Source organism: Oncorhynchus tshawytscha, linkage group LG29, assembly GCF_018296145.1.
Source record: "Oncorhynchus tshawytscha isolate Ot180627B linkage group LG29, Otsh_v2.0, whole genome shotgun sequence".
Lineage (NCBI taxonomy): Eukaryota > Metazoa > Chordata > Actinopteri > Salmoniformes > Salmonidae > Oncorhynchus > Oncorhynchus tshawytscha.
Genome location: NC_056457.1, coordinates 16843681 through 16868683, shown reverse-complemented (window position 1 = coordinate 16868683; position 25003 = coordinate 16843681). Strand labels below are relative to the sequence as shown.

At 43.5% G+C, this 25003-nt stretch overlaps 1 protein-coding gene across 3 annotated transcripts in view; it reads left to right on the top strand.

Annotated features, from left to right (window-relative positions):
* tgfbr1b (transforming growth factor, beta receptor 1 b) overlaps positions 1–25003 on the top strand; it is a 57748-nt gene that overhangs the window by 20129 nt on the left and 12616 nt on the right. For 2 of the 3 annotated variants that reach the window (XM_042308602.1, XM_042308601.1), the window contains exons 2-5: positions 2934–3182; positions 20623–20868; positions 22552–22782; positions 23345–23512. In XM_042308602.1, coding sequence (XP_042164536.1) covers positions 2934–3182; positions 20623–20868; positions 22552–22782; positions 23345–23512 — 894 coding nt within the window. The remainder of the gene's footprint in view (positions 1–2933; positions 3183–20622; positions 20869–22551; positions 22783–23344; positions 23513–25003) is intronic. The other variant, XM_024392773.2, reaches the window with a different exon arrangement.

Below are 25003 nucleotides of genomic sequence, written 5' to 3'. Positions count from 1 at the left end.
CAGTGCCAGCTACTCCTCCCCTGTTCCCTGGTTAAATTAGTTGCTTTCTGTGCTATCTAAGGATTCATTCCTTTTGCCTGCCATTTGTGTGTGTGTGTGTGTGTGTGTGTGTGTCTGCTGTTGTGTCATATCTGAGGAATGATGGAAAGGGGAGCAGATTGAATCCGCCGGCTGTTGGACAACTGCTCTGCTCTCCTGGCAACTGCTCTCATCTTTCGCTATCTAGGCCTATCTTCTCTCGCTCTTTCTGTCCTTCTCCCTACCTCCTTTTTAAAGTTTTTTTTTTTATTGCCGTCTCTCTCTGCTGAAGGAAACCACAGATCTAATCAGACTCATCTTGCCTTACTCATGCCCCCTGTGTGCCAGCCTCGGTGCCCACTGCCCAAGTACAAAGGAATTAAATGTTCCCATGTATAAAGGGACGCTCAGCAGCCTAAAGAGACGTTCTTCCCTCATGTTCTCTCTCCTTTGATAACTAACTGATATGAAAAGATGGGATGAGGGAACAGTACAGTGGATGAACTGGATGGGTGTTTCATATTAGAATTCTGCTTTCACCTGTTGATGGAAACCACTGTGGGATTATGACAGCTCTCATACTGAACAGCTACTTTTCTCACTAATGAATTTAGTTGAATGCATTGACTTTAATTCACTCTGGATGAAAGCGTCTGCCACTACCCCTAGATTCGCTCTTATACTGGTCTGAGATCAGATGAGACACTGGAAAAGTATTGTCCCATTCACAGATGTGTTTATTTAGTCTAGTCGCTGCGTGCGTGTCTGTCTGATTTAATGTTCCCATGCTAAGCAGGCAGTGAGTCGAACTCTCCACATCCAGAATAGGACCAGACTGTGACAGAGACAACTACGAGCGGCTGGTGGCACCTTAAATGGGGAGGACGGGCTCATAGTAATGGCTGGGACTGAATAAATTAAATGTGTTTGATACTGTTCCATTCACTCCAGTTCAGCCATTATGAGCTGTCCTCCCCTCAGCAGCTTCCTGTGGTCCCAACCCTGACTGTGTCTCGCATTCTCTCTTGGTCTGCCACGCCATTCCAGTTGTGCCTGCAGACACTGAAACACGACAGACTTGTTTCAAAATCATTTAATCTCTTCCCTAGGTTTCTCTTCTCCTCAATGGTCACTGATGGGCGAAATGATTGAAACCTAGATTCCCACCATAGTAATTTTGCATGCCATGTTGGTGCAGATCAGTGCTGTTTTGACTTTATAACAACTTTTCTCATTCTTGGAAGCTTTTCATGTCTTATGGGCTCTAGAGTTGAGGTGTCTTTGCCATGACAAAGGGCTGTACACGTGGCACCCTTCCAAAGACACACAGACAGTCACATCATCCACCTTCCCCTGAGGCCAAGCAGTATTATCAAGGTGGAGGTATGGAGACCGTCTAGACTTGAGATATGCTCCGCTGCCATAATAGTTGTCTGGGTTTTGAGTGGCTAGTTGTTTAGAGTAAACTGTGAAGGGCAGGCACCAGGGTTATGGGAGGGACACTCACTCCTCTAGGTTGTTCACACAATAATTTAGGTTGCGCACGCTTTCTCTGTCTCTCTCTTCTACTTTGTCTCTAGTGCTCTTTTTTTCACTCACTCTCTCAAGTTGTCCTTTTAGGTGCCCTTTCTGTCCCCCCTTTCCCCTCTGCCTGAGTAGCCTTTCCTCACGATAGGTTATCATTACACACACCTAAACAGAGGTTAGGGCTTGGCGTCTGCCGGCCTGATGTTTGACTCCCAGGTGGGGAGTGTGTGAGCCAGGTGCCATAGTGAGCGTGTGTTTATTGGGGAGCTAGGGGCCAAAAGCCACACTGAAGTAGCCTAGTCAGCTATAGATACCCTACCCCCAGACCTGCCAATGGAGCCACCACCACCAACCAGCCTTGTAAGCATAGGAAGGCACCTCGTGTAACGACTGTTCAGTAAATAATTTATCCCGCGATGTCTATTAGTGGTCTGACGGTTTAGACTGGCCATGCATGCTGTCTGTATGTCTGACCTGGTTCAGCATCTATCTGAATCTCTCAAGTGGTTAGAAAGCACGGATGCCTGTCAGTTCAAAGCTGAGTTTAAAGAGCAATTTGTCTGTATCGACAGGTATAAATGAGGGCTGCAAAGTGAGAACAGATTTGAATTCCCAAAGTCTCATTTTGAAGTTGGAACTACTACAGGTCTCAGAGTGATAGGCCTAGGCTGCTCCATCCTACTCCAAGTTATACCCACCCAGCTATAGCAACACAACCATACCATTTAGACTAAACTTTTGGCGTAGAAGGAGAAAGAAGTGTAATAATAGAGATGGAAGAGAATAAATAGAAAGAAAGAAGTGTAACCATAGTGAGGGAGAGGTAGCCTGGATAGATAAAGGTTGAGGTTGAAGCAACTTAAACTGACCCAGCTAGGTTCATAGTAAATCTGTAGGTCTAAACCAGCACAAAGCTCTTGGTGTTGTTGTGAGAAAGTGAAAGTCTGGCACGGTCGCTCTTGACGACATCTCACGTTTCATCTGCAAGTGTTCTGGCTGCAAACGGGCTGAGCAGGAAGGAAGCTGACTACGGGGAAGTGAGACTGTGGGTGGTGAGGTGGCTCACATCACCTCAGTGGGCTAGCGTTGTTTTGACGTGTTGTTGACTTGTTGTTTTTGACTAGTGTAGCAGACTGCATTGAGGTTTTTCTGTGCTGCACTGTAACTACTTATTTGTTGCTTTTATGGTAACTGCTACACACACACACAGTGAAATTGCGCTCTTGTATTATAGCATGCACTCTGTTCAGTACCTTTTGTGGGGAAGAAAATAGGTGGTAAACTCTCCTTTGTCCTCGTTCCCTCCCTCCCTCCCACTCGCTCTTTCTTTCTTTCTACCTGAATCTCTATGTTCCCGCTCTCTCCTTTCTCCTCCCACCCTCTTATAGCCTTGCAGTGTTACTGCCAGCGATGTCTCAACTCCACGTGCACCACGGACGGCCTGTGCTTCGTGTCCGTCAGGAAGTCTGGCAGCAGCATCACCGCCGAGAGCAGCATGTGTGTCCCAGAGAACGAGCTTATCCCGCGTGACCGCCCCTTCATCTGCGCACCCTCCACCAAGGACGACACTGGCATCTACCCCATGTGTTGCGCCACCGACTGGTGCAACAAGAACCCCGACCTCAGCGTCTTCCCAGGTCTGTCCCGTGTGTGTGTGTGTGTGTGTGTGTGTGTGTGTCTCATAAATGCACACAGTAAACTAAGCCCAAGCCTTTGCATTTACAAGGGCTAGACTGTTCTACTGTACTGTGGAGTACTATCTAGGGTCCTCAAATTCAAATCTGGACCGCAAAGTAGAGCTGGGCGATATGGCAAAAAAAAAAATCCACATTGAGATAAGTTGCCCAAATTGACGTGAAAACAATAACTAGAACGTTAAGTTTCTAATGTTAAAACCTCTTGATACTACCCACCCTGGGTCCGGGAGCGTAATCATCAACTGACACTAATTAGCATAACACAATGGACATAAATATTACTAGAAAATATTCCTATTCATGAAATCACAAGTGAAATATATTGAAACACAGCTTAGCCTTTTGTTAATCACCAGGTCATCTCAGATTTTGAAAATATGCTTCACAGCCAAAGCAAGACAAGCATTTGTGTAAGTTTATTGACAGCCTAGCATAGCATTATGACTAGCTAGCAGCAGGCAACCTGGTCACAAATCAGAAAAGCAATCAAATAAATCGTTTACCTTTGAGCTTCGGATGTTTTCACTCACGAGACTCACAGTTAGATAGCAAATGTTCCTTTTATCCAAAAATATTATTTTTGTAGGCGAAATAGCTCCGTTTGTTCTTCACGTTTTGGCTGAGAAATCGACCGGAAATTGCGGTCACTACAACACCGAAAAATATTCCAAATTAGCTCCATAATATCGACAGAAACATGGCAAACGTTGTTTATAATCAATCCTCAAGGTGTTTTTCAAATATCTATTTGATAATATATCAACCGGGACTGGTGGCTTCTTAGTAGGATAGAGAGAAACAATGGCCGCATTTGTCCTTTACGCACAAAACACTCTTGAGACTTCAGCTGACCACTGACGCAATGTTGACGTTCAGGCTCATTTTTTTTAAAATAAAAGCTTGAAACTATGTATTGTGACACTAGACACATTAGGGAAGCCATAGAAAAAGGAATCTGGTTGATATCTCATTCACTGCTCAATAGGGATGCATAGGAATGCAGAGCTTTCTAAATAAGAGTCCCTTCCTGATTGGATTTTTCTCAGGCTTTCGCCTGCAATATCAGTTCTGTTATACTCAGACAGTATTTTGACAGTTTTGGAAACTTTAGTGTTTTCTATCCTAAGCTGTCAATTATATGCATATTCTAGCATCTTGTCCTGACAAAATAGCCGTTTACTTTGGGGACGTTATTTTTCCAAAAATGAAAATAGTGCCCCCTAGATTCAAGAGGTTAATATACACCATTTAAAAAAATATATATATATATATATATAAACCTTTTTAATGTTCTATTACTACTAGTTTGATGGTTGTTGCCATCAACTGTCCCATTAACGATCACCCATATTAGCAAACGTATTTAATTTCAAACTTCACTTTTCTCTAGTATTTAAGCTACTTATCGTAATGAATGATATCAGAAAAATACCTGTGATAAGTGGCCGGTGTCAATCATTTTCGGCTTATTGTCCCAGCTCTACCACGATGCTAGTTCCGCTGCTTTTTTTTCTTCCCATCCAATCAGGCTGAAGATGGTTTCATATGGGCCTAGTGTGTTTCCCCTTACTGCGGCAATGAAAATGCTGATTATTAATTTAAATTCCTTACTACAGTCCTCCAGCCCAATCACAGGTAGATCTTTGGATATAGGCAAATCAGCTATTTTCTTTAGTTGCCTTTTTCTATTATACAGTACAAAGTGTGATGTTAAATTCATTGTGTTTTCTTGAGTAGAGGTGTGAATACAGGGATGAATAGTAAATGTTGGTATTTCACATGTTTCTGTGCAAAAATATTTGGTCAACTTTTTGGGCTCTCACCAGGTCAAATCAATTTTTATTTGTCACAGGCACATTTGTCATTAAAGATACTTCTCCTTAATGCAACCGCTGTGTCCGATTTCAAAAAAGCTTTATGGAAAAAGCACACCATGCAATAATCTGAGTACAGAGCTCAGAGACCAAAACAAGCCATATAGATACCCGCCATGTTGTGGAGTCAACAGCAGCCAGAAATAGCATTATAAATATTCACTTAACTTTGATCTTCATCAGAATGCACTCTCAGGAATCCCAGTTCCACAATAAATGTTTTTGTTAGATTAAGTCCATAATTTATGTCAATACCTCCTTTTTGTTTGCGTTTCGTTCACAAATCCCAATTCACAAGGGGCAGGGACTTAGTTCAGACGACAGTTCCATTACAGTTTGTAGAAACATGTCAAACGATGTATAGAATCAATCTTTAGGATGTTTTTATCATAAATCTTCAATAATATTCCAACCGGACAATTCCTTTGTCTTTAGAAAGGAAAAGGAACGCAGCTAACTCTCTCAGGCGTGCGCGAGACTGCGCTCATTGCCTTCTGCCAGATACCTGATTGAAACAGCTCTTATTCTCTCCCTCTTCACTGTAGAAGCCTGAAAAAAGGTTCAAAAGACTGTTGACATCTAGTGGAAGCCTTAAGAAGTGCAGTCGGACCAAATATTCCACTGTATATTGGATAGGCAAAGACTTGAAAACCTACAAACTTCAGATTTCCCACTTCCTGGTGGATTTCTTTCTCAGTTTTTTGCCTGCCATACGAGTTCTGTTATACTCAGACATCAAACAGTTTCAGAAACTTCAGAGTTTTCTATCCAAATCTACTAATAATATGCATATCTTAGCTTCTGGGCCTGAGTAGCAGGTAGTTTACTCTGGGCACCTTATTCATCCAAGCTACTCAATACTTCCCCCCCCAGCCATAAGAAGTTAAGAGCAGTTGTAGACCACAGGCCCTCCGATTTGACACACTGGACTCTGTCTGCGAAGTTGTTGGTGAACCAGGCGAGACAAGTCATTTGAGAAACCAAGGCTATTGAGTCTGCCGATAAGAATACGCTGATTAACAGAATCGAAAGCCTTGGCCAGGTCGATAAAGATGGCTGCGCAGTACTGTCTTTTATCGATGGCGGTTATGATATTGTTTTGTACCTTGAGCTTGGCTGAGGTGCACTCGTGACCAGCTTGAAAACCAGATTGCACAGCGGAGAAGGTACGGTGGGATTCCAAATGGTCGGTGATCTGTTTATTAACTTGGCTTTCGAAGATGTTAGGCAGGGCTGGATGGATATAGGTCTATAACAGTTTCGGCCTAGAGTGTCACCCCCTTTGAAGAGGGGGATGACGGCAGCAGCTTTCCAATCTTTAGTGATCTCGGACGATACGAGAGGTTGAACAGACTGGTAATAGGGGTTGCAGCAATGGCGGCGAATAATTTTAGAATGAGATGGTCCAGATTGTCTAGCCCAGCTGATTTGTACTGGTCCAGGTTTTGCAGCTCTTTCAGAACATCTGCTATCTGAACTTTGGTGAAGGAGAAGCTGGGGAGGCTTGGGCAAGTAGCTGCGGGGGGGCAGGGGGCTGTTGGTCGGGGTTGGAGTAGCCAGGAGGGAAGCATGGCCAGCCATAGAGATGCTTATTGAAATTTTCGATCATGGATTTATCGGTGGTGACCGTGTTACCTAGCCTCAGTGCAGTGGGCAGCTGGGAGGAGGTGCTCTTGTTCTCCATGGACTTTAGTGTCCCAAAATGTTTTGGAGATCGATGCAAATTTCTGCTTGAAAATGCTAGCCTTTGCTTTCTTGACTGACTGCGTGTATTGGTTCCTGACTTCCCTGAATAGTTGCATGTCGCGGGGGCTATTCGATGCTATTGCAGTCCGCTACAGGATATTTTTGTGCTGGTCAAGGGCAGTCAGGTCTGGAGTGAACCAAGGGCTCTATCTGTTCCTGGTTCTACATTTTATGAAAGGGGCATCCTTATTTAAGATGGTGAGGAAATTACTTTTAAAGAGGGACCAGGCATCCTCGACTGACGGGATGAGGTCATTATCCTTCCAGGATGCCCGGGCCAGGTCGATTGGAAAGGCCTGCTCGCAGAAGTGTTATAGGGAGCGTTTGACAGTGAAGAGTGGTGGACGTTTGGCCGCAGACCCATAGCGGATGCAGACAATGAGGCAGTGATCGCTGAGATCCTGGTTGAAAACAGCAGAGGTGTATTTGGAGGACAAGTTGGTCAGGATAATATCTATGAGGGTGCCCATGTTTATGGATTTAGGGTTGTACCTGGTAGATTCCTTGATGATTTTGTGTGAGATTGAGGGCATCTAGCTTAGATTGTAGGACGGCCGGGGTGTTAAGCATATCCCAGTTTAGGTCACCTAACAGTATGAACTCTGAAGATAGATGGGGGGCAATCAATTCACATATGGTGTCCAGGGCACAGCTGGGAGCGTGAGGGGGGTCTGTATCAAGCAGCAACAGTGAGACTTATTTCTGGAGAGATTATTTTTAACATTAGATGCTCGAACTGTTTGGGTATAGACCTGGAAAGTATGACAGCTTGCAAAGTTCTATCTCTGCAGTAGATTGCAACTCCACCCCTTTGGCAGTTCTATCTTGATGGAAAATGTTGTAGTATGGTATGGCAATCTCCAAATTTTTGATGGCCTTCCTAAGCCAGGATTCAGACATGGCAAGGACATCAGGGTTGGTGGAGTGTGCTAAAGCAGTAAGTAAAACAAACTTAGGGCTGAGGCTTCTGATGTTAACATGCATGAAACCAAGGCTTTTTCGATTACAGAAGTCAACAAATGAGAGTGCCTGGGGACACGCAGGGCCCGGGTTAACCTCCACATCACCCGAGGAACAGAGGGAGTAGTTGGATGAGGGTGCAGCTAAAGGCTATCAAAACTGGTCGTCTATTGCGTTGGGGACAGAGAATAAAAGGAGCAGATTTCTGTGCATGGTAGATTAGATTCAGGGCATAATGTGCAGATGGGTATGGTGGGGTGCAGGTACAGTGGAGGTAAGCCCAGGCACTGAATGATAAGAGGTTGCATCTCTGGACGTGCTGGTTATTCTGGGTGAGATCACCGCATGTGTGGTGGGTGGGAGAAAGCAGGAATCTGAGGCATGTAGAGTGGAACTAGGGGCTCCGCTGTAAACTAAAACAATGATAAACGCCAGTATGCAAGGCATATTTACATTTGAGAGAGACAAAGCGAGGCATAAAGCAATCACAGGTGTTGATTGGGAGAGCTAGCTAAGACAACGGGTAAGACCACAGCTAATTAGCTAAGACCACAACAACAGGTAAAATGGCGATGAATAGGCAGAGAGGGTTGGTTAACTACACACGGCCTGAGTTTGGGGCTAGGGCCGACAGATAAGCAAAAATAAAAATAAACCGAGTCGATGCAAATAGTCTGGGTAGCCATTTTATAAATTGTTCAGCAGTCTTGTTGCTTGGGGGTAGAAGCTATTAAGGAGCCTTTTGAATCCAGACTTGTTGCTCCGGTACTACTTGTTCTCTCTGCTACTGCACGGCAGTCTATGACTTGGGCTGCTGGAGTCTGACAATTTTTAGGGTTTTCCTTTGACACCCCCTGTTATGGAGGTTTTGGATGGCAGGAAGCTTGGCCCCAGTGATATACTGGGCCATTAGCACTACCCTCTAGCGCCTTAACTTCTCTAGGGTAGGTGGCAGCATTTGGAATTTTGGATGAAAAGCATGCCCAAATTAAACTGCCATTTACTCAGGCCCAGAAGATAGGATATGCATATGATTAGAAAACACTAAAGTTTCCAACATTTTTTAAATAATGTATGTGAGTATAACAGAACTGATTTGGCAGGTGAAAACCTGAGAAATCCATTCAGGAAGTAGGATTTTCTTTTTTTTGTTTTCTATTAAATGCCATTACAGTATCCATTGACTTAGGACTCACAGTTCCTATGCCTTCCACTAGATGTCAACAGTCTTTAGAAACGGTTTCAGGCTCGTATTCTGAAAAATTAGGGAGTAAGAGCAGTCTGAATGAGTGGACCCTGCCGTGTCACAGAGCTTTTTCATGCGCGTGACCGAGAGAGTGCCTTTCTTGTTTAGCTTTTATATTGACAAAGTTATTATCCGGTTGAAATATTATCGATTATTTAGGCCAAAAACAACCTGAGGGTTGAATATAAACATCGTTTGACACGTTTCTAGGAACTTTACGGATACAATTTGGATTTTTTTGTCTGCCTGTTGTGACTGCGTTTGAGCCTGTGGATTACTGAAGAAAACGCGCAAGGTTTTCAGATATAAAGAGACTTTATTGAACAAAAGGAACATTTATTGAATAAATGAATGTCTTCTGAGTGCAAACATATGAAGATCATCAAAGGTTTTATCTCTATTTCTGACTTGTATAACTCTTCTACTTGGCTTGTTACTGTTTGCAATGATTTGTCTGCTGGGCGATGTTCTCAAATAATTGTAAGGTATGCTTTTGCCGTGAAGTATTTTTTAAATCTGACACCGTGGTCGGATTCACAAGAAGTTAATCTTTAAACCTATGTAAAATAGTTGAATCTTTTCTGAATTTTTATAATGAGTTTTTCTGTATTTGAATTTGGAGCTCTGCAATCTCACTGGATGTTGGCCAGGTGGGACGCTAGCGTCCCACATACCCTAGAGAGGTTAACGGTCAGATGCAGAGCAGTTCACATACCAGGCGGTGATGCAACCAGTCAGGATGATTTCAACGGTGCAGCTATAGAATGTTTTGAGGATCTGGGGACCATACCAAAGCTTTTCAGTCTCCTGAGGGGGAATAGTCGATGTCGTGCCCTCTTCAAGAATGTCTTGGTGTGTTTGGACACCAAGGAACTTAAAGCTATCAATCCCCTCCACTACAGCCCTGTCTATGTGAATGGGGGTGTGCTCGGCACCTCCTTTTCCTGTAGTCCACGATCATCTCCATTGTTTTGCTCACGTTGAGGGAGAGTTTCTTGTCCAGGCACCACACTGCAAGGTCTCTGACCACCTCCCTATAGGCTGTCTCATCGTTGTCGGTGATCAGGCCTACCAACGTTGTGGCAAACTAACGATGGTGTTGGAGTCGTGCCTGGCCATGCAGTTGTGGGTGAACAGGGAGTACAGGAGGGGACTAAGCACTCACCCCTGAGGGGCCCATATGTTGAGGATCACTGTGGCAGATTTGTTGTTGCCTACCCTTTGTACCGGGGTTGCGGCCCATCAAAGTCCAGGATACAGTTGCAGAGGGAGGTGTTTAGCCCCAGGGTCCTTAGCTTCCTTAAGTGATTTCAATGAGTGTCTCTCCATTCTGATTTGTTAAATTCAACCAAACAAATTTAAGCACTTCTATCATTTCTGCATTTCCGGCACCCAATTGTGGATTCCTTATATTAAGCAAACCAGATGGCACCATTTTTTTTTACGGATAGCCAGGGGCACACTCCAACACTCAGACATAATGTACAAACAAAGCATTTGTGTTTTAGTGCGTCCTCCATGTCAGAGGCAGTTGACCAGGGATTTTCTCTTGACAAGTGTGAGAGTTGGACTGTTTTCCTGTCCTAAGCATTCAAAATGTAATGAGTACTTTTAGGTGTCAGGAAAAATGTATGGAGTAAAAAGTGTAGTGAAGTAAAAGTTGTAAAAAAAAAAAAGAAGTAGTAAAGTACAGACCCCCAAAAAAACAATTGAACTCTTACTTGAAAGCGTTTTTACTTTACACCACGGCCCAGTTGAGAGTTTCCACACTGCCACGTAGGGCTGCGTGATATGGACAAATAATCTAGGACTTATTTTTAACCAAATATTGCAATTTTGATTTGACTTGCGGATTAGAGCAAAACTGTTGGAATCATGGATATAGAATGACCTAATTCTATAGTTAGAATATAATAGTGGGTACTTTGAATACAGTGTTTGAGATGACGACAAATTAAAATGCCAGGGAGGAGTTATTGTGACAGGGTAGGAACTAAAAGCGTTGATAAGTGTTTCCTAGGGGACCCTATAACATTCAATGTAGCCACATTTTTTTTCTCTTGGCTACTTCATGTGATACTGTTGGACAAACAACATGTTGATTTAGGTCTACACCATCACTGGTAATATCAGGCTGTATTAGCCTGCTACATTTGCTCTTACTCAGTACATTTATTAGCTAGCTAGCTATTAGCATTAGAGGCTAATGGGGGATGGCAGGCAGCCTAGTGGTTAGAGCATTGGGACCGTAACCGAAAGGTTGCTAAGATCGAATCACCGAGCTGACAAGTTAAACATGTCGTTCTGCCCCTTACAAGGCAGTTAATCCACTTTTCCTAGGCCGTCATTGTAAATAAGAATTTGTTCTTATCCTCTCTGGGGTAGGTGGGACGCTTACGTCCCACATGGCCAATAGCCAGGGAAAATGCAGAACACCAAATTTAAATACATTTCTATAAAAATCAAACTTTCATTAAATTACACATGCAAGAGAGCAAATTAAAGCTACACGTATTGTGAATCCAGCCAACATGTCAGATTTCAAAAAGGCTTTTCGGCGAAAGCATAAGATGCTATTATCTGATGATGGCACAACAGTAAACAATGAGAGAGTAGCATATTTCAACTCTGCAGGCGCGACACAAAACACAGAAATAAAATATAAATCACGCCTTACCTTTGACAAGCTTCTTTTGTTGGCACTCCTATATGTCCCATAAACATCACAAATGGTCCTTTTGTTCGATTAATTCCGTCGAGAGATATACATACATACATACATGCATGTATTTATTTATTTGGCGCATTTGATCCAGAAAAACAACGCTTCCAACTTATGCAACGTCGCTACAAAGTATCTCAAAAGTTTCCTGTAAACTTTGCCAAAACATTTCAAAACTACTTTTGTAATACAACTTTAGGTATTTCTAGACGTATATAATCGATCAAATTGAAGACTGGATTGATCTGTGTTCAATACAGGAGCAAAACAAACTGACGCTACTTTTTCTGGTTACACGCCTCTCGAAAGGTACACATGAAGTGACGTTCGTTCTGAGCTATGGTACTTCTTCATTACACAAACCAATTTCTACAAACTGGTGACATACAGTGGTAGCAGAAGGTACTGCAGGAAAGTTGATTAGAATTCTGGATTCCCCATGAAAACATATGGAAAAGACAGTGACTTAAAAAAAAAAATCTTAATGGTTTGTCCTTGGGGTTTCGCCTGCTAAATAAGTTCTGTTATACTCAGACATGATTCAAATAGTTTTAGAAACTTCAGAGTGTTTTCTATCCAATACTACTAATAATAATATGCATATATTAGGATCTGGGACAGAGTAGGAGGCAGTTCAGTTTGGGCACGCTATTTATCCAAAAGTGAAAATGATGCCCCCTCCCCAAACAGGTTAACTGACTTGCCGAGTTAAAATAAAAGGTTAAATAAAATGTTAAGAAGCGAAGTGAAAACAGCATTGTCATCAACATTGTTGCATGTGCTGCATTGATCATGCAGACTGAACCAAGTGTCTCGTGGTTAAGTAATGTCAAATGCGCTCCTTAAGTGAATGGGGTGTGGCTAGGTCTGTGTGGAAAGTGGCATGGAGAGAAAGAGCGGAGAGAGGTGACTCAAGTAGTGAAGTAAACTATAAAAATTGACATTACACATGGTGTATCACATTTAACAAACCAAACATTGACATACCGGTATAGAAGGTAAATTTAAAAACCCAAACCGGTCCCTGCATCAAAACAGGTATATCATTAAAATACGGTATACTGCCCAGCACTATCTCACATAAGTGTTCCTTTTATCCAAGTGGGAAAGGGCAGTGTGGAGTGCAATTGAGGTTGCTTCATCTGTTGGGATGGTATGCAAATAGGAGTGGGTCTAGGGTTTCTGGGATAATGGTGTTGATGTGAGCCATGACCAGCCTTTCAAAGCACTTAATGGCTACATAAGTGAGTGCTATGGGGTGGTAGTCATTTAGACAGGATACCTTGGCATTATTGGCCACCATGGTGGTCTGCTTGAAACATGTAGGTATTACAGACTCCGTCAGGGAGAGGTTGAAAATGTTAGTGATTACACTTACACTTCTCTTCTGGTTGCACATTTATAATATGCTGGGAGAGCCGCTTCTGGATGACCCTTTTTCTTGCATGCTTATGGCCTTAAATAGCCTGTTGAGTGTGGTCTTACTGCCAGCATCGGATGGTGGTGGTAAATAAGAGTATGAATAATATAGATATTGGTGTCTACAGCTTATAATGAGGTTACTTGTACATCGGCAAAACCTTGATTAATTTAATATTAGAGATCGCGCACCAGCTGTTATTGACAAATAGACACAGACCACCACCCCTCGGCTTACCGGCAGTAACTGTTCTTTTGTGCCAATGCATGGAAAACTGTATATTATCCATGGCGTCATTCAGCCATGACTCGGTGAAACATAAGATCTTACGGTTTTTAATGTCCCTTTGGTAGGATAGTCTAGAACGGAGCTCTTACGGTTTATTCTCTAGTGATTGTACGTTAGCCAATAGGATGGATGGTAGAGGCGGATTACCCACTTGCTGACGAAGTCTCACAAGGCACCCGAATCTGCGCCCTCTGTATCGCCCTCTGCTCTTCAAGTAAATTATGGGAATTTGGGCCTGGTCCTGAAGCAGCAGTAAATGCTTTGTTTTAGACTCATTAAAGAAAAACATCTTTGTCCAGTTCAAGATGACTAATCGCTGTTCTGACAGGTTCATTCCACTATCACATTTTGACTTGCAATGGGTGTGATTTTTTAATTTTTTTTAAGTGACTAGACACCTCACTACTGAGAGCGCAAGAGCTAATGAATTCATATTACAGAACAGGAGGCTGATAAGCAGCTAATACAGGTGGCGGCAATACACCTAATAGGTTGTTGTCTTCCATAAAACCCCGAAGAGAGCGCAAGAGAAAATAATCAGTAAGCGGTAGTTTTCCAACACTAATGCAAGTAACGGTAGCTAGCTTCTTTTGTAGTAGTGTGACAATGGCGACGGCGGCTGCAGCAGCTGCTTTCAACTTCAACGTGGATGTTGTTGCTAATTTGTTAGCATCAGCCTTTTTCAAAATCAAATCTATTTATATAGCCCTTCGTGCATCTGCTGATATCTCAAAGTGCTGTACAAAAACCCCAAACGGCAAGCAGTGCAGCACATCTAGGAAAAACTCCCTAGAAAGGCCAAAACCTAGGAAGAAACCTAGAGAGGAACCAGGCTATGAGGGGTGGTCAGTCCTCTTCTGGCTGTACCGGGTGAGAGTGTGAGAGTGTGAGAGTGAGTGATTTTGCATTTAAACTTTAGATCACCAGGTAGTGTGAGGAACGTGATAAAATACACTGCTCAAAAAAAATAAAGGGAACACTTAACCTGTTAAGCTTCCCCCCTACTTTTTCTGAAATTCTGTTAAAAATCGCGCAACATTTTGGCGTCCTGCTACTCAGGCCAGGAATATAGTATATGCATATGATTAGTATGTGTGGATAGAAAACACTCAGACGTTTCCAAAACTGTTTAAATCACGGCTGTGACTATAACAGAACGTCTGTTTCATCGAAAAGCGCAGGAAAATCTGATCACTGGAGATGGAAAAAAGTATCCATGCGCCACTCCCATGAATTGTTAAAGGTGAACCGTAATATATTTGGCCAAGCTTGCAGTACCTACAGCTACCACAGGATCTATAGAGTCTCCTCATTTGAATCTGAATTGATTCTTGGTAGATCCGCCCGAAGGGAAACGATTCTCTCCGACCACCGACCCGAGGCATTGTCTGTCTTTTTCTCCGGACATTTTTCCACACGGCAGGCTATCGAATTTACATCGCCTCCTGATGATTTTTATAGCTTATTAACGTGTAGTTATACCTAAAGTTGCATTAGAAAGGTATTTCAAGTGTTTTGTAAAAGTTTATCGGAAGTTATGAAACGCTCTTTTTTTCCGTTTATCACACAGTCTTCATAGATCGATATCTAGGCTATATATGGACCGATTTAATCCAAAAAAAAGACCCAGTATTGATTATGGGACATCAAGGTGTGCAAAGAAAGAAGATGGTCAAAGGTAATTAATGTTTTATATTTTATTGTGCGGTTTGTGTAGCGCCGACTATGCTAATTCTTTTGTTTACATCCCCTACGGGTCTTTTGGGGTGTTGCATGCTATCAGATAATAGCTTCTCATGCTTTCGCCGAAAAGCATTTTAAAAATCTGACACGGTGGCTAGATTCACAATGACTGTAGCTTTATTTTAATACCAAACATGTGTATTTTAATGAACGTTTGCAACTAATACCATTAGCATATAGCGTCGCGCATGTGCATTTCTAGAGCTCTAGGTGAGACGTCTGCGTCTCAAGTAAGCTCAAGAGGTTTTAAACAACACAATGTAACTCCAAGTCAATCACACTCCTGTGAAATCAAACTGTCCACTTAGGAAGCAACACTGATTGACAATACATTTCACATGCTGTTGTGCAAATGGAATAGACAACAGGTGGAAATTTATAGGCAATTAGCAAGACACCCCCAATAAATGAGTGGTTCTGCAGGTGGTGACCAAAGACCACTTCTCAGTTCCTATACTTCCTGGCTGATGTTTTGGTCACTTTTGAATGCTACCGGTGCTTTCACTCTAGTGGTAGCATGAGACTGAGTCTACATCCCACACAAGTGGCTCAGGTAGTGCAGCTCATCCAGGATGGCACATCAATGCGAGATGTGGCAAGAAGGTTTGCTGTGTCTGTCAGCGTAGTGTCCAGAGCATGGAGGCGCTACCAGGAGACGGGCCAGTACATCAGGAGACGTGGAGGAGGGCAACAACCCAGCAGCAGGACCGCTACCTCCGCCTTTGTGCAAGGAGGAGCAGGAGGAGCAATGCCAGAGCCCTGCAAAATGACCTCCAGCAGGCCACAAATGTGCATGTGCCTGCTCAAACGGTCAGAAACCGACTCCATGAGGGTGGTATGAGGGCCCGACGTCCACAGGTGGGGGTTGTGCTTACAGCCCAACACCGTGCAGGATGTTTTCATTTGCCAGAGAACACCAACATTGGCAAATTCGCCACTGGCGCCCTGTGCTCTTCACAGATGAAAGCAGGTTCACACTGAGCACATGTGACAGAGTCTGGAGACGCCGTGGAGAACGTTCTGCTGCCTGCAACATCCTCCAGCATGACCGGTTTGGGGTGGCATTTCTTTGGGGGGCCGCACGGCCCTCCATGTGCTCGCCAGAGCTAGCCTGACTGCCATTAGGTACCGAGATGAGATCCTCAGACCCCTTGTGAGACCATATGCTGGTGCGGAGTGTGGCTGGAGTGTGTCATCAGTTCCTGCAAGAGGAAGGCATTGATGCTATGGACTGGCCTGCCCGTTCCCCAGACCTGAATCCAATTCAGCACATCTGGGACATCATGTCTCGCTCCATCCACCAACGCCACCACAGACTGTCCAGGAGTTGGCGGATGCTTTAGTCCAGGTTATGGAGGAGATCCCTCAGGAGACCATCCGCCACCCCATCAGGAGCATGCCCAGGTGTTGTAGGGAGGTCATACAGGCACGTGGAGGCCACACACACTACTGAGCCTCATTTTGACTTGTTTTAAGGACATTACATCAAAGCTGGATCAGCCTGTAGTGTGGTTTTCCACTTTAATTTTGAGTGTGACTCCAAATCCAGACCTCCATGGGTTGATCAATTTGATTTCCATTGATCATTTTTGTGTGATTTTGTTGTCAGCACATTCAACTATGTAAAGAAAAAAGTATTTAATAAGAATATTTCATTCATTCAGATCTAGGATGTGTTATTTTAGTGTTCCCTTTATTTTTTTGAGCAGTGTATATTTGCAATGGTTGATGACACACAAACTACTGTGACAACACCTCACGGACAGGTTTGGTTTGCAGACCTTGTGAACAGCAGCCATAATACTTGTGGACTTTCTCCCTTCACTAAAGGGGATAGTTTAACAAATGGATCTTCTATATAAAAAAAATGTGTTACAGGTTTGTAATAAGGAAAATGATGCACACGCTTCAATATGGCAGAAGTCTGTGTGTTGTGATTTTGGATGGTGAGATGGCTAGCAACAATGACTAAAAGCTGCCATGTGGGGAATCGTAGGTGGCTCGTTTCAGCTAACTTTATCTTGTTCTTGATAACATGTCTGGTTTTAACTGTTGCATCTATGCTAATATGGTAAAAGTTCAGTAGCGAGCTAATCATTGACTGTAACAATGTATTTTAAAGACAAGTGCACATTTTGTTTTCAGTAAACATTGGAGACTACATTTTATTTACATGTTGTCAGCAATCTAAGCCAACTCTGTTTCCCCCCATACTTCCGCACATGTTGGTTTTGATGCTAAACAACCAACCTGACTATGGGATAATGGAGAGTGAATGTAATTATTTCTTCATCTTGCTAGATGGCGTGGCAAAGCATTTAGTGTTGTGTGCATTGTGCCTCATTTGTTTCATATGAAATGTGTATAACTTCCTTGTTCAGTTAGCTAGCTTGCACATTATTAAACTGAACCTAACAAAACAATTCTTCTTTAAGCACAACTCTTTAGCTAGATGTAAAATGTATATATAAGGACTTCTTTATTGCATCTTTATTGTTTTAGTTAGAACCATTCTAATGAAAAGGGGGTGGATTACGTCCCCCCCCTTCTTTTTAAGTTTGTGCTCTCTGATTGGCTCAAAGTCAAGTTCTTGGCCACTGACAAGTATTGCGAAGTAGAAACGGCAGGGTCGTTGGTACCCGTTCAGTACACAGCAGGGACGTATCTTGCTCTAGCAGGAGAAAGCACAGGAGGCTGTTCCAAGTACCTATCGACAGTTGTCAGATTTCTTGGTCTGTCTGTACCATTGAATGAATCACCCAATCTCTGAGCGTCATCACACACACACAGACACACACACACACGCACACACAAAGTCTTCAGTCCTAATTATGTTGTTACCTTGCCAATCCTAAATAGCCTTACCCATCAGTTATAAAACACATCATTACGACTGCCCTCTGTGCACAGAAATCATAGAATTAGGACAGAAATAACAGTCTTGAGATTGCCATGTAGGTAGAGGAGAGGATTTTAACAACCCAAAACCCTGTTTTTAAAGGATTGACCTAGGTTAACCTATACCCGTCTTGCTACACTAAGCATTTCGTTCTCGCATAGCTTTCTGTATAGGAATTAAAACATTTATATGCAACAGATGGTTGCCCACACAGTGTAGTGGCCCTGTTTTTGGCAGAAGGTAGATTTTTCTCCAAACTTTAACATTTCTGTCGCCGTACAAAGTAAGCCCACCTCTGCCCTTTTAAGTGTTGGCCGAAAGCCTTGGACCAGAGAACGCTCTGCTCCAGGACTTTAATGCACACCTTCAGCGCACCCACACTTGACCCTTTTCGTTTGATTATTTTCCTAGCTTCCCCTGCGACATTTACAAAATTAACCGCTCGTAGTGTGTCATTGCAGGAGCACTTTCTGCCTCCCCCCTCTTTTTTGTTGCTGGTTTTCTAACTATTAGAGGAGATTGAGTGGCCAACACAGTAGGAGCCTTTTCAGATACAGTCTTGTGGTCAAAACAACATTTTACTGTGGCCTTCAGGCCAGAACAGCTTCTCTTCCATCACTTGATACAGCTAGAGCCTTGAGCCCCAGTGATTCATCCTATAGGCATGTGACTATACTGTATGAAAGCATATTAATCAGTGACTTGAAGCCATTGGTGACACGGGCATATGACGAGCCATGCTCTTCCTTCTGTCATCGCTTTCATATATTCAGTGCTTTTTGAGGAAAAGGACCAAAGAGTCAAGACTGTAATGGTCAGACGTTTTTGAAAAGGTTGCTGGGGAACACTGGGGTGTGGGTATTCTGTTTTAAATGTACTTATAGGGTTATCCATACATGTCTAATCCAGCACTTGGGTTATAATGGGTGTACATCCAACATTAGGCTCACTTTGTGTCAACCAAAGGCTCATTCGCCTACTCTATCCTGGACCCCTTTTCACACACAGCTTTGAAATTCTCTTAGGTCCAATTCAGACGTTTTTAACAATTAAGTACCATACTGTTATTTTTTTGCAATTAAAATGGTGAAGAATAAACAAATTAGTGATGCACCGATATGACATTTTTGGCCGAAACCGATATCCGCTGTGTACTACTCCCTTCACAGAACAGCTCAAACTGGCTCTAACCAGAATAGCAAGAGGGGGAGGCCCCAGTGCACAACTGAGAAAGAGGACAAGTACATTAGTGTCTAGTTTGAGAAACAAACACCTCACAAGTCCTCAACTGGCAGCTTAATTAAATAGTACTCGCAAAACACCAACGTCAACAGCGAAGAGGCGACTCCGGGATTTTGGCCTTATAGCCAGAGTTCCTCTGTCCAGTGTCTGTGTTAATTTTTCCACGTTAGGCTTTTTATTTTTATTGGCCCGTCTGAGATATGGCTTTTTCTTTGCAACTCTGCCTAGAAGGCCAGCATCCTGGAGTCGCCTCCTCACTGTTGAGACTGGTGTTTTGCGGGTACTATTTAATGAAGCTGCCAGTTGAGGAATTGTGAGGCGCCTGTTTCTCAAACTAGACACTCTAATACTTGTCCTCATGCTCAGTTGTGCACCGGGGCCACCCACTCCTCTTTCTATTCTGGGTAGAGCCAGTTTGTGCTGTTCTGTGAAGGGAGTAGTACACCGCGTTGTACCAGATCTTCAGTTTCGTGGCAATTTCACACATGGAATAGCCTTCATTTCTCAGAACAAGAATAGACTGACGTATTTCAGAAGAATCGAACCCACAAATGCTGATGCTCCAGATACTCAACTAGTCTAAAGAAGGCCAGTTGTATTGCTTCTTTAACCAGGACAACAATTTTCAGCGGTGCTAACATAATTGCAAAAGGGTTTTCTAATGATCAATTAGCTTTTTAAAATGATATTGGATTAGCTAAGACAATGTGCCATTGGAACACAGGAGTGATGCTTGCTGATAATGGGCCTCTGTACGCTTAGGTAGATATTCCATTAAAAATAAGTTGTTTCCAGCTACAATAGTCATTTACAACCTTAACAATGTCCACTGTATTTCTGATCCATTTTATGTTATTTTAATGGACAAAAATGTACTTTTCTTTCAAAAACAAGGACATTTCTAAGCAACCCCAAACTTTTGAACGTGTAACACACACACACACACACACACAGAGAAATCACATTTTTGGCTGTACTGGACCTTTGTAAATAGTTACTCATTCAGATGGAACAATTTGTAAAGAATGTCGATAGTTACTGAAGTGAATTAACAAACTCCTATTCATTGTGGACAAAATACTACTAATTTTTTTTTAAACAAATGAATTTATGTGCCCGTGGACATCTTTTTCTCTACGTCCAACCAGAGATGGGCCTAAAACCAAACCCAACACAGTCAAAAGAAAAGCAGCTGTATCTAGCTCCTCTTTTTACCCCTTCTCTTCCCTCCTACCCATAGTGCCAACAGTGAAGCCGGTTCCCCTGGGGCCTGTGGCGCTGGCAGCGGTCATCGCGGGGCCTGTGTGCGTACTGTGCTTCGTGCTGATGCTGGTCTTCTACATCTGCCACAGCCGTGCGGGCGTCCACCACCGCGTACCCAACGAGGAGGACCCCTCCATGAACCACCCCTTCCTCAATGTGGGCTCCACTCTCCAAGACCTCATCTACGACATGACCACCTCTGGCTCCGGCTCTGGTGGGTTAGGTAGCCATGGGGTGAAGGGGTGGGGATGTGTGTGTGACTGTGTTGGGGGGGGTCTCTGTTCATGTTTCGTTATATTATTTAATAGATTTTTTTAAATTTTTGTTTGTTTTAGTGTTAGTAGATCCTTTTGTTGTGTGCCTTATCTGCTCTCACATGGCCACTCGTGTTGCGTTGCTTCTTTGTTTGGCTGTGTGTGTTCAATTGAATGAGCGTGCAACTGTTCAGTGCGCGAGCTTACCAGCATGCGTCTTGGTGTGAGTGTGTGCCTGTGTGAATAACTGTGTGTGTGTGTGTGTGTGTGTGTGTGGCTACAGAACAGTGCTTAAGAGACACACTCCGCTGTGAGACGATGGGGAGATCGAGCCAGGGAGAAGTGACTCCCGCCCTCAGTGAGCGTGTAGTGAAGGCAGCCGTTATCTTATCGGTCCATCTCTAGCTCAGATGAGCTCAGCCTTAGCTGTGGCGTAATGGAAGCGGTGCGGCCCGTGGCTCTATTGACTGGGCGGCGCTAACACAGAGCGGCTGTAAAGCTGCTCTCAACTCCAGACGCCAGCCAAGGGACATGATGAGAGAACTGGCACGCGGAAACCTTGTCTTCTTGTTCCGACCAGCAATTAACAGCTCACTATCAGGACTGGCAGAAAAATCCACACCTCTAGGGTACCTGGATTTGATTCAGAATCAACTTCTTGGGACTTTTTGTGCAAAAGTGTGAATAGATTTTTTTGTTATGATTTGTAGGATTTTCCATTATAGGACCAAGTTGATTTGTACTTTCTGCAAGATATCAAAACTGGAGGACCAGTTAAGTCCACAGTCTAACTGAATTTGACAAAACTGTCAGTGGCTCATTTTTTCCGGCTTTTAGAGTGGATTTTTCATTTTCAGAATGGGATCTTAAATTACCCAGCTTAATGTTTTGCTCTTTGTCGAAGCAGGTGGATAAATCCACAGTCTGCCTGAATTAAGTACACACAGACAAAAAGCACAGACGAAAGACTTTCAGAAGTACGATTTAGGGGCCTACTATAGTCATGGAAAAACCAAGGCACTCAGTCCACTCATGCAGCATGTAGACTAAAATATTATTTTCCAGGATGTCACAGCACACATCTAGTGAACATCAGACCCTGCTAGGATGATAGTGACCCCATCTGTCTCCTCCCTGCTCTCCTCTCTCCTCATACAGCTAGCTAGCCCCCACAACCTACGCTCGGTTTGGCTTCTAACGGCCCTGACCTCCGCGGCCTCTACAGCCTGGCTATTTCTGCTGCTGCTAGTACCTGCGGCTTTCAACTTCTCAACCCCTCCCTGCAGGCCCCACAGTAAATAGCTGATGGTCCAGCTGGTGAAATTAAAGCGAGCGATAGATATATTTACCCAGGAGCACAACTCTGGCCTGTTTGTGACGGGTTTCAGTTTCAATATGTTTAAGGTTTATATATATATATATATATATATATATATATGTGTTTTAAATGCATTTGCTGAATATTGTCCGAAAAGCCACAGCACAGACAATTAGCCAATCACTTTATACACTGAGGTTAGTTCCTGGTCATTTTCATGACGTCGTCCTTTGGATTACTTTCTTCTTAAGCAGCAGTTGTTACGTATGTACATTGCTAGCGAGTGACCAGTCCCATTTTGTAGCGCATTTCTAAACCATCTTCTTCCTCCCAGGTCTGCCCCTGCTGGTCCAGAGGACCATAGCCCGGACCATCATCCTCCAGGAGAGCATCGGGAAGGGCCGCTTCGGCGAGGTGTGGCGGGGGAAGTGGCGAGACGAAGAGGTGGCGGTCAAGATCTTCTCGTCCCGTGAGGAGCGCTCGTGGTTCCGCGAGGCTGAGATCTACCAGACAGTCATGCTGCGTCACGAGAACATCCTGGGCTTCATCGCTGCTGACAACAAAGGTACAACCAATTACAGCTCACCTCTAAAGAGTAGAACCACTTTTGTAGGGGTGCTTTTTTATTGTTTTTACTTGCCGGACCTTAAGATTCGTAATGCCCCTCTATTAGGGTTTAGGATATGGTAGACCGTGCTGGTGTGAGCTTGTAACAGTTTAATAATCATGATAAAGGTTCACTCCAGCATATTTAGATGCAGTCTAGTGATCTCAGTGCAGAATCCCTGCTAGAGAGCCAGGGGTAGGTGTGTGTGTTTCTAGAGTCGGGGCGGTAGTTGTGCTCAGTCCAGCTGCTCTGAGCTCTCTCTGACCATCTGGAGGTAACATTACATTGCTCTGAGGAGAACCAACTGTGTTCATTAACCTCTCCCTCCCTCTGTCTGTCTTTCTCTCTCTGTTTCTGTCTGTCTGTCTCTCTCTCGCTCTGTCTTTCTCTCCCTCGGTCACTCGGTCTTTCTCGGTCTGTCTTTCTTTTTGTTTTTCTCTCACTCATCTTACTCTACTTTATCTCTCTGTACATGTATCCCTCTCCCCTCCCTCTTTCTGTTACCCCCTTCTCTTTCCAGATAATGGGACATGGACCCAGCTGTGGCTGGTATCAGACTACCATGAGCATGGCTCTTTGTTTGACTACCTGAACCGCTACACCGTCACCGTGGAGGGCATGATCAAACTTTCCCTGTCCACTGCCAGCGGCCTGGCCCACCTCCACATGGAGATCGTTGGCACGCAAGGTGAGTAACAGCTATGTTGACCAATCACAGTCAATCAGTGACTGGTGACAGCAACACCCACCAATCAGCGACTGAGGGCTTTACTCTTTGTCAAGAGATGGGAGTCGGAACATTTGCCTTTTGGCTTCACGTAGAATAGTAATGTGTTACAAACTGTGTAACATAGCCACCAAATGACATGCATACAATACTTCATACGTATATCTGTACTCTAATCATAATGTTCACACATTAGGTTTGTATCATGGGCATAGAAAGGGGAACTTGGACGTTTGACTATGATGACAAGCAGGTCCACTCCCCACTGTAGGGAAACTCCACTCTATATCTGTAAATAGATGTTAAATCATCCCTGTCGGGCCTCTGTAGTTGATCTCCTGATTGCACACTACCTACCTAGTTATTATTCCCTATTCTTCCCCTGTGTCTACCTCTCTGGGTCACACAGACTATGATATATATATATATATAGCACTATACACTACCGGTCAAAAGTTTTAGAACTACTCATTCTAGGGGTTTTCTTTAATTTTACTATTTTCTACATTGTAAAATAATAGTGAAGACATCAACTATGAAATAACACATGGAATCATGTTAAACAAATCAAAATACTTTATATTTGAGATCCTTCAAAAAGCCACCCTTTACCTTGATGACAGCTTTGCACACTCTTGGCATTCTCTCAACCAGCTTCACCTGGAAAAAGTCTTGAAGGAGTTTCCACATATGCTGAGCACTTGTTTGGCTGTTTTTCCTTCACTCTGCAGTTCGACCCATCCCAAACCATCTCAAATGGGCTGAGGTCGGGTGATTGTGGAGGCCAGGTCATCTGATGCAGCACTCCATCACTCTCCTTCTTGGTCAAATAGCCCTTACACAGCCTGGAGGTGTGTTGGGTCATTGTCCTGTTGAAAAACAAACGATAGTCCCAAAATTCTAAATAAATTACTGACAGTGTCACCAGCAAAGCACCCCCACACCATAACACCTGCTCCTCAATGCTTTAAGGTGGGAAATACACATGCGGAGATCATCCGTTCACCCACACGACGTCTCACAAAAACACGGCGGTTGGAACAAAATATCTCAAATTTGGACTCATCAGACCAAAGGACACATTTCCACCGGTCTAATGTCCATTGCTCATGTTTCTTGGCCCAAGCAAGTCTTCTTATTATCGGTGTCCTTTAGTAGTGGTTTCTTTGCATGAAATCAGGCCTTCATGGTTGAATTGCTGCAATCTCCTCTGAACAGTTGATGTTGAGATGTGTCTGTTACTTGAACTCTGAAGCATTTATTTGGGTTGCAATTTGAGGTTGGTAACTCTGATTAACATGTCCTCTGCAGCGGTCCCCATGAGAGCCAGTTTCATCATAGTGCTTGTTCTTGCCATAATATGGACTTGGTCTTTTACCAAATAGGGCTATCTTCTGTATACCACCCCTACCGTGTCACAATACAACAGATTTGTTTCAAACACATTAAAAA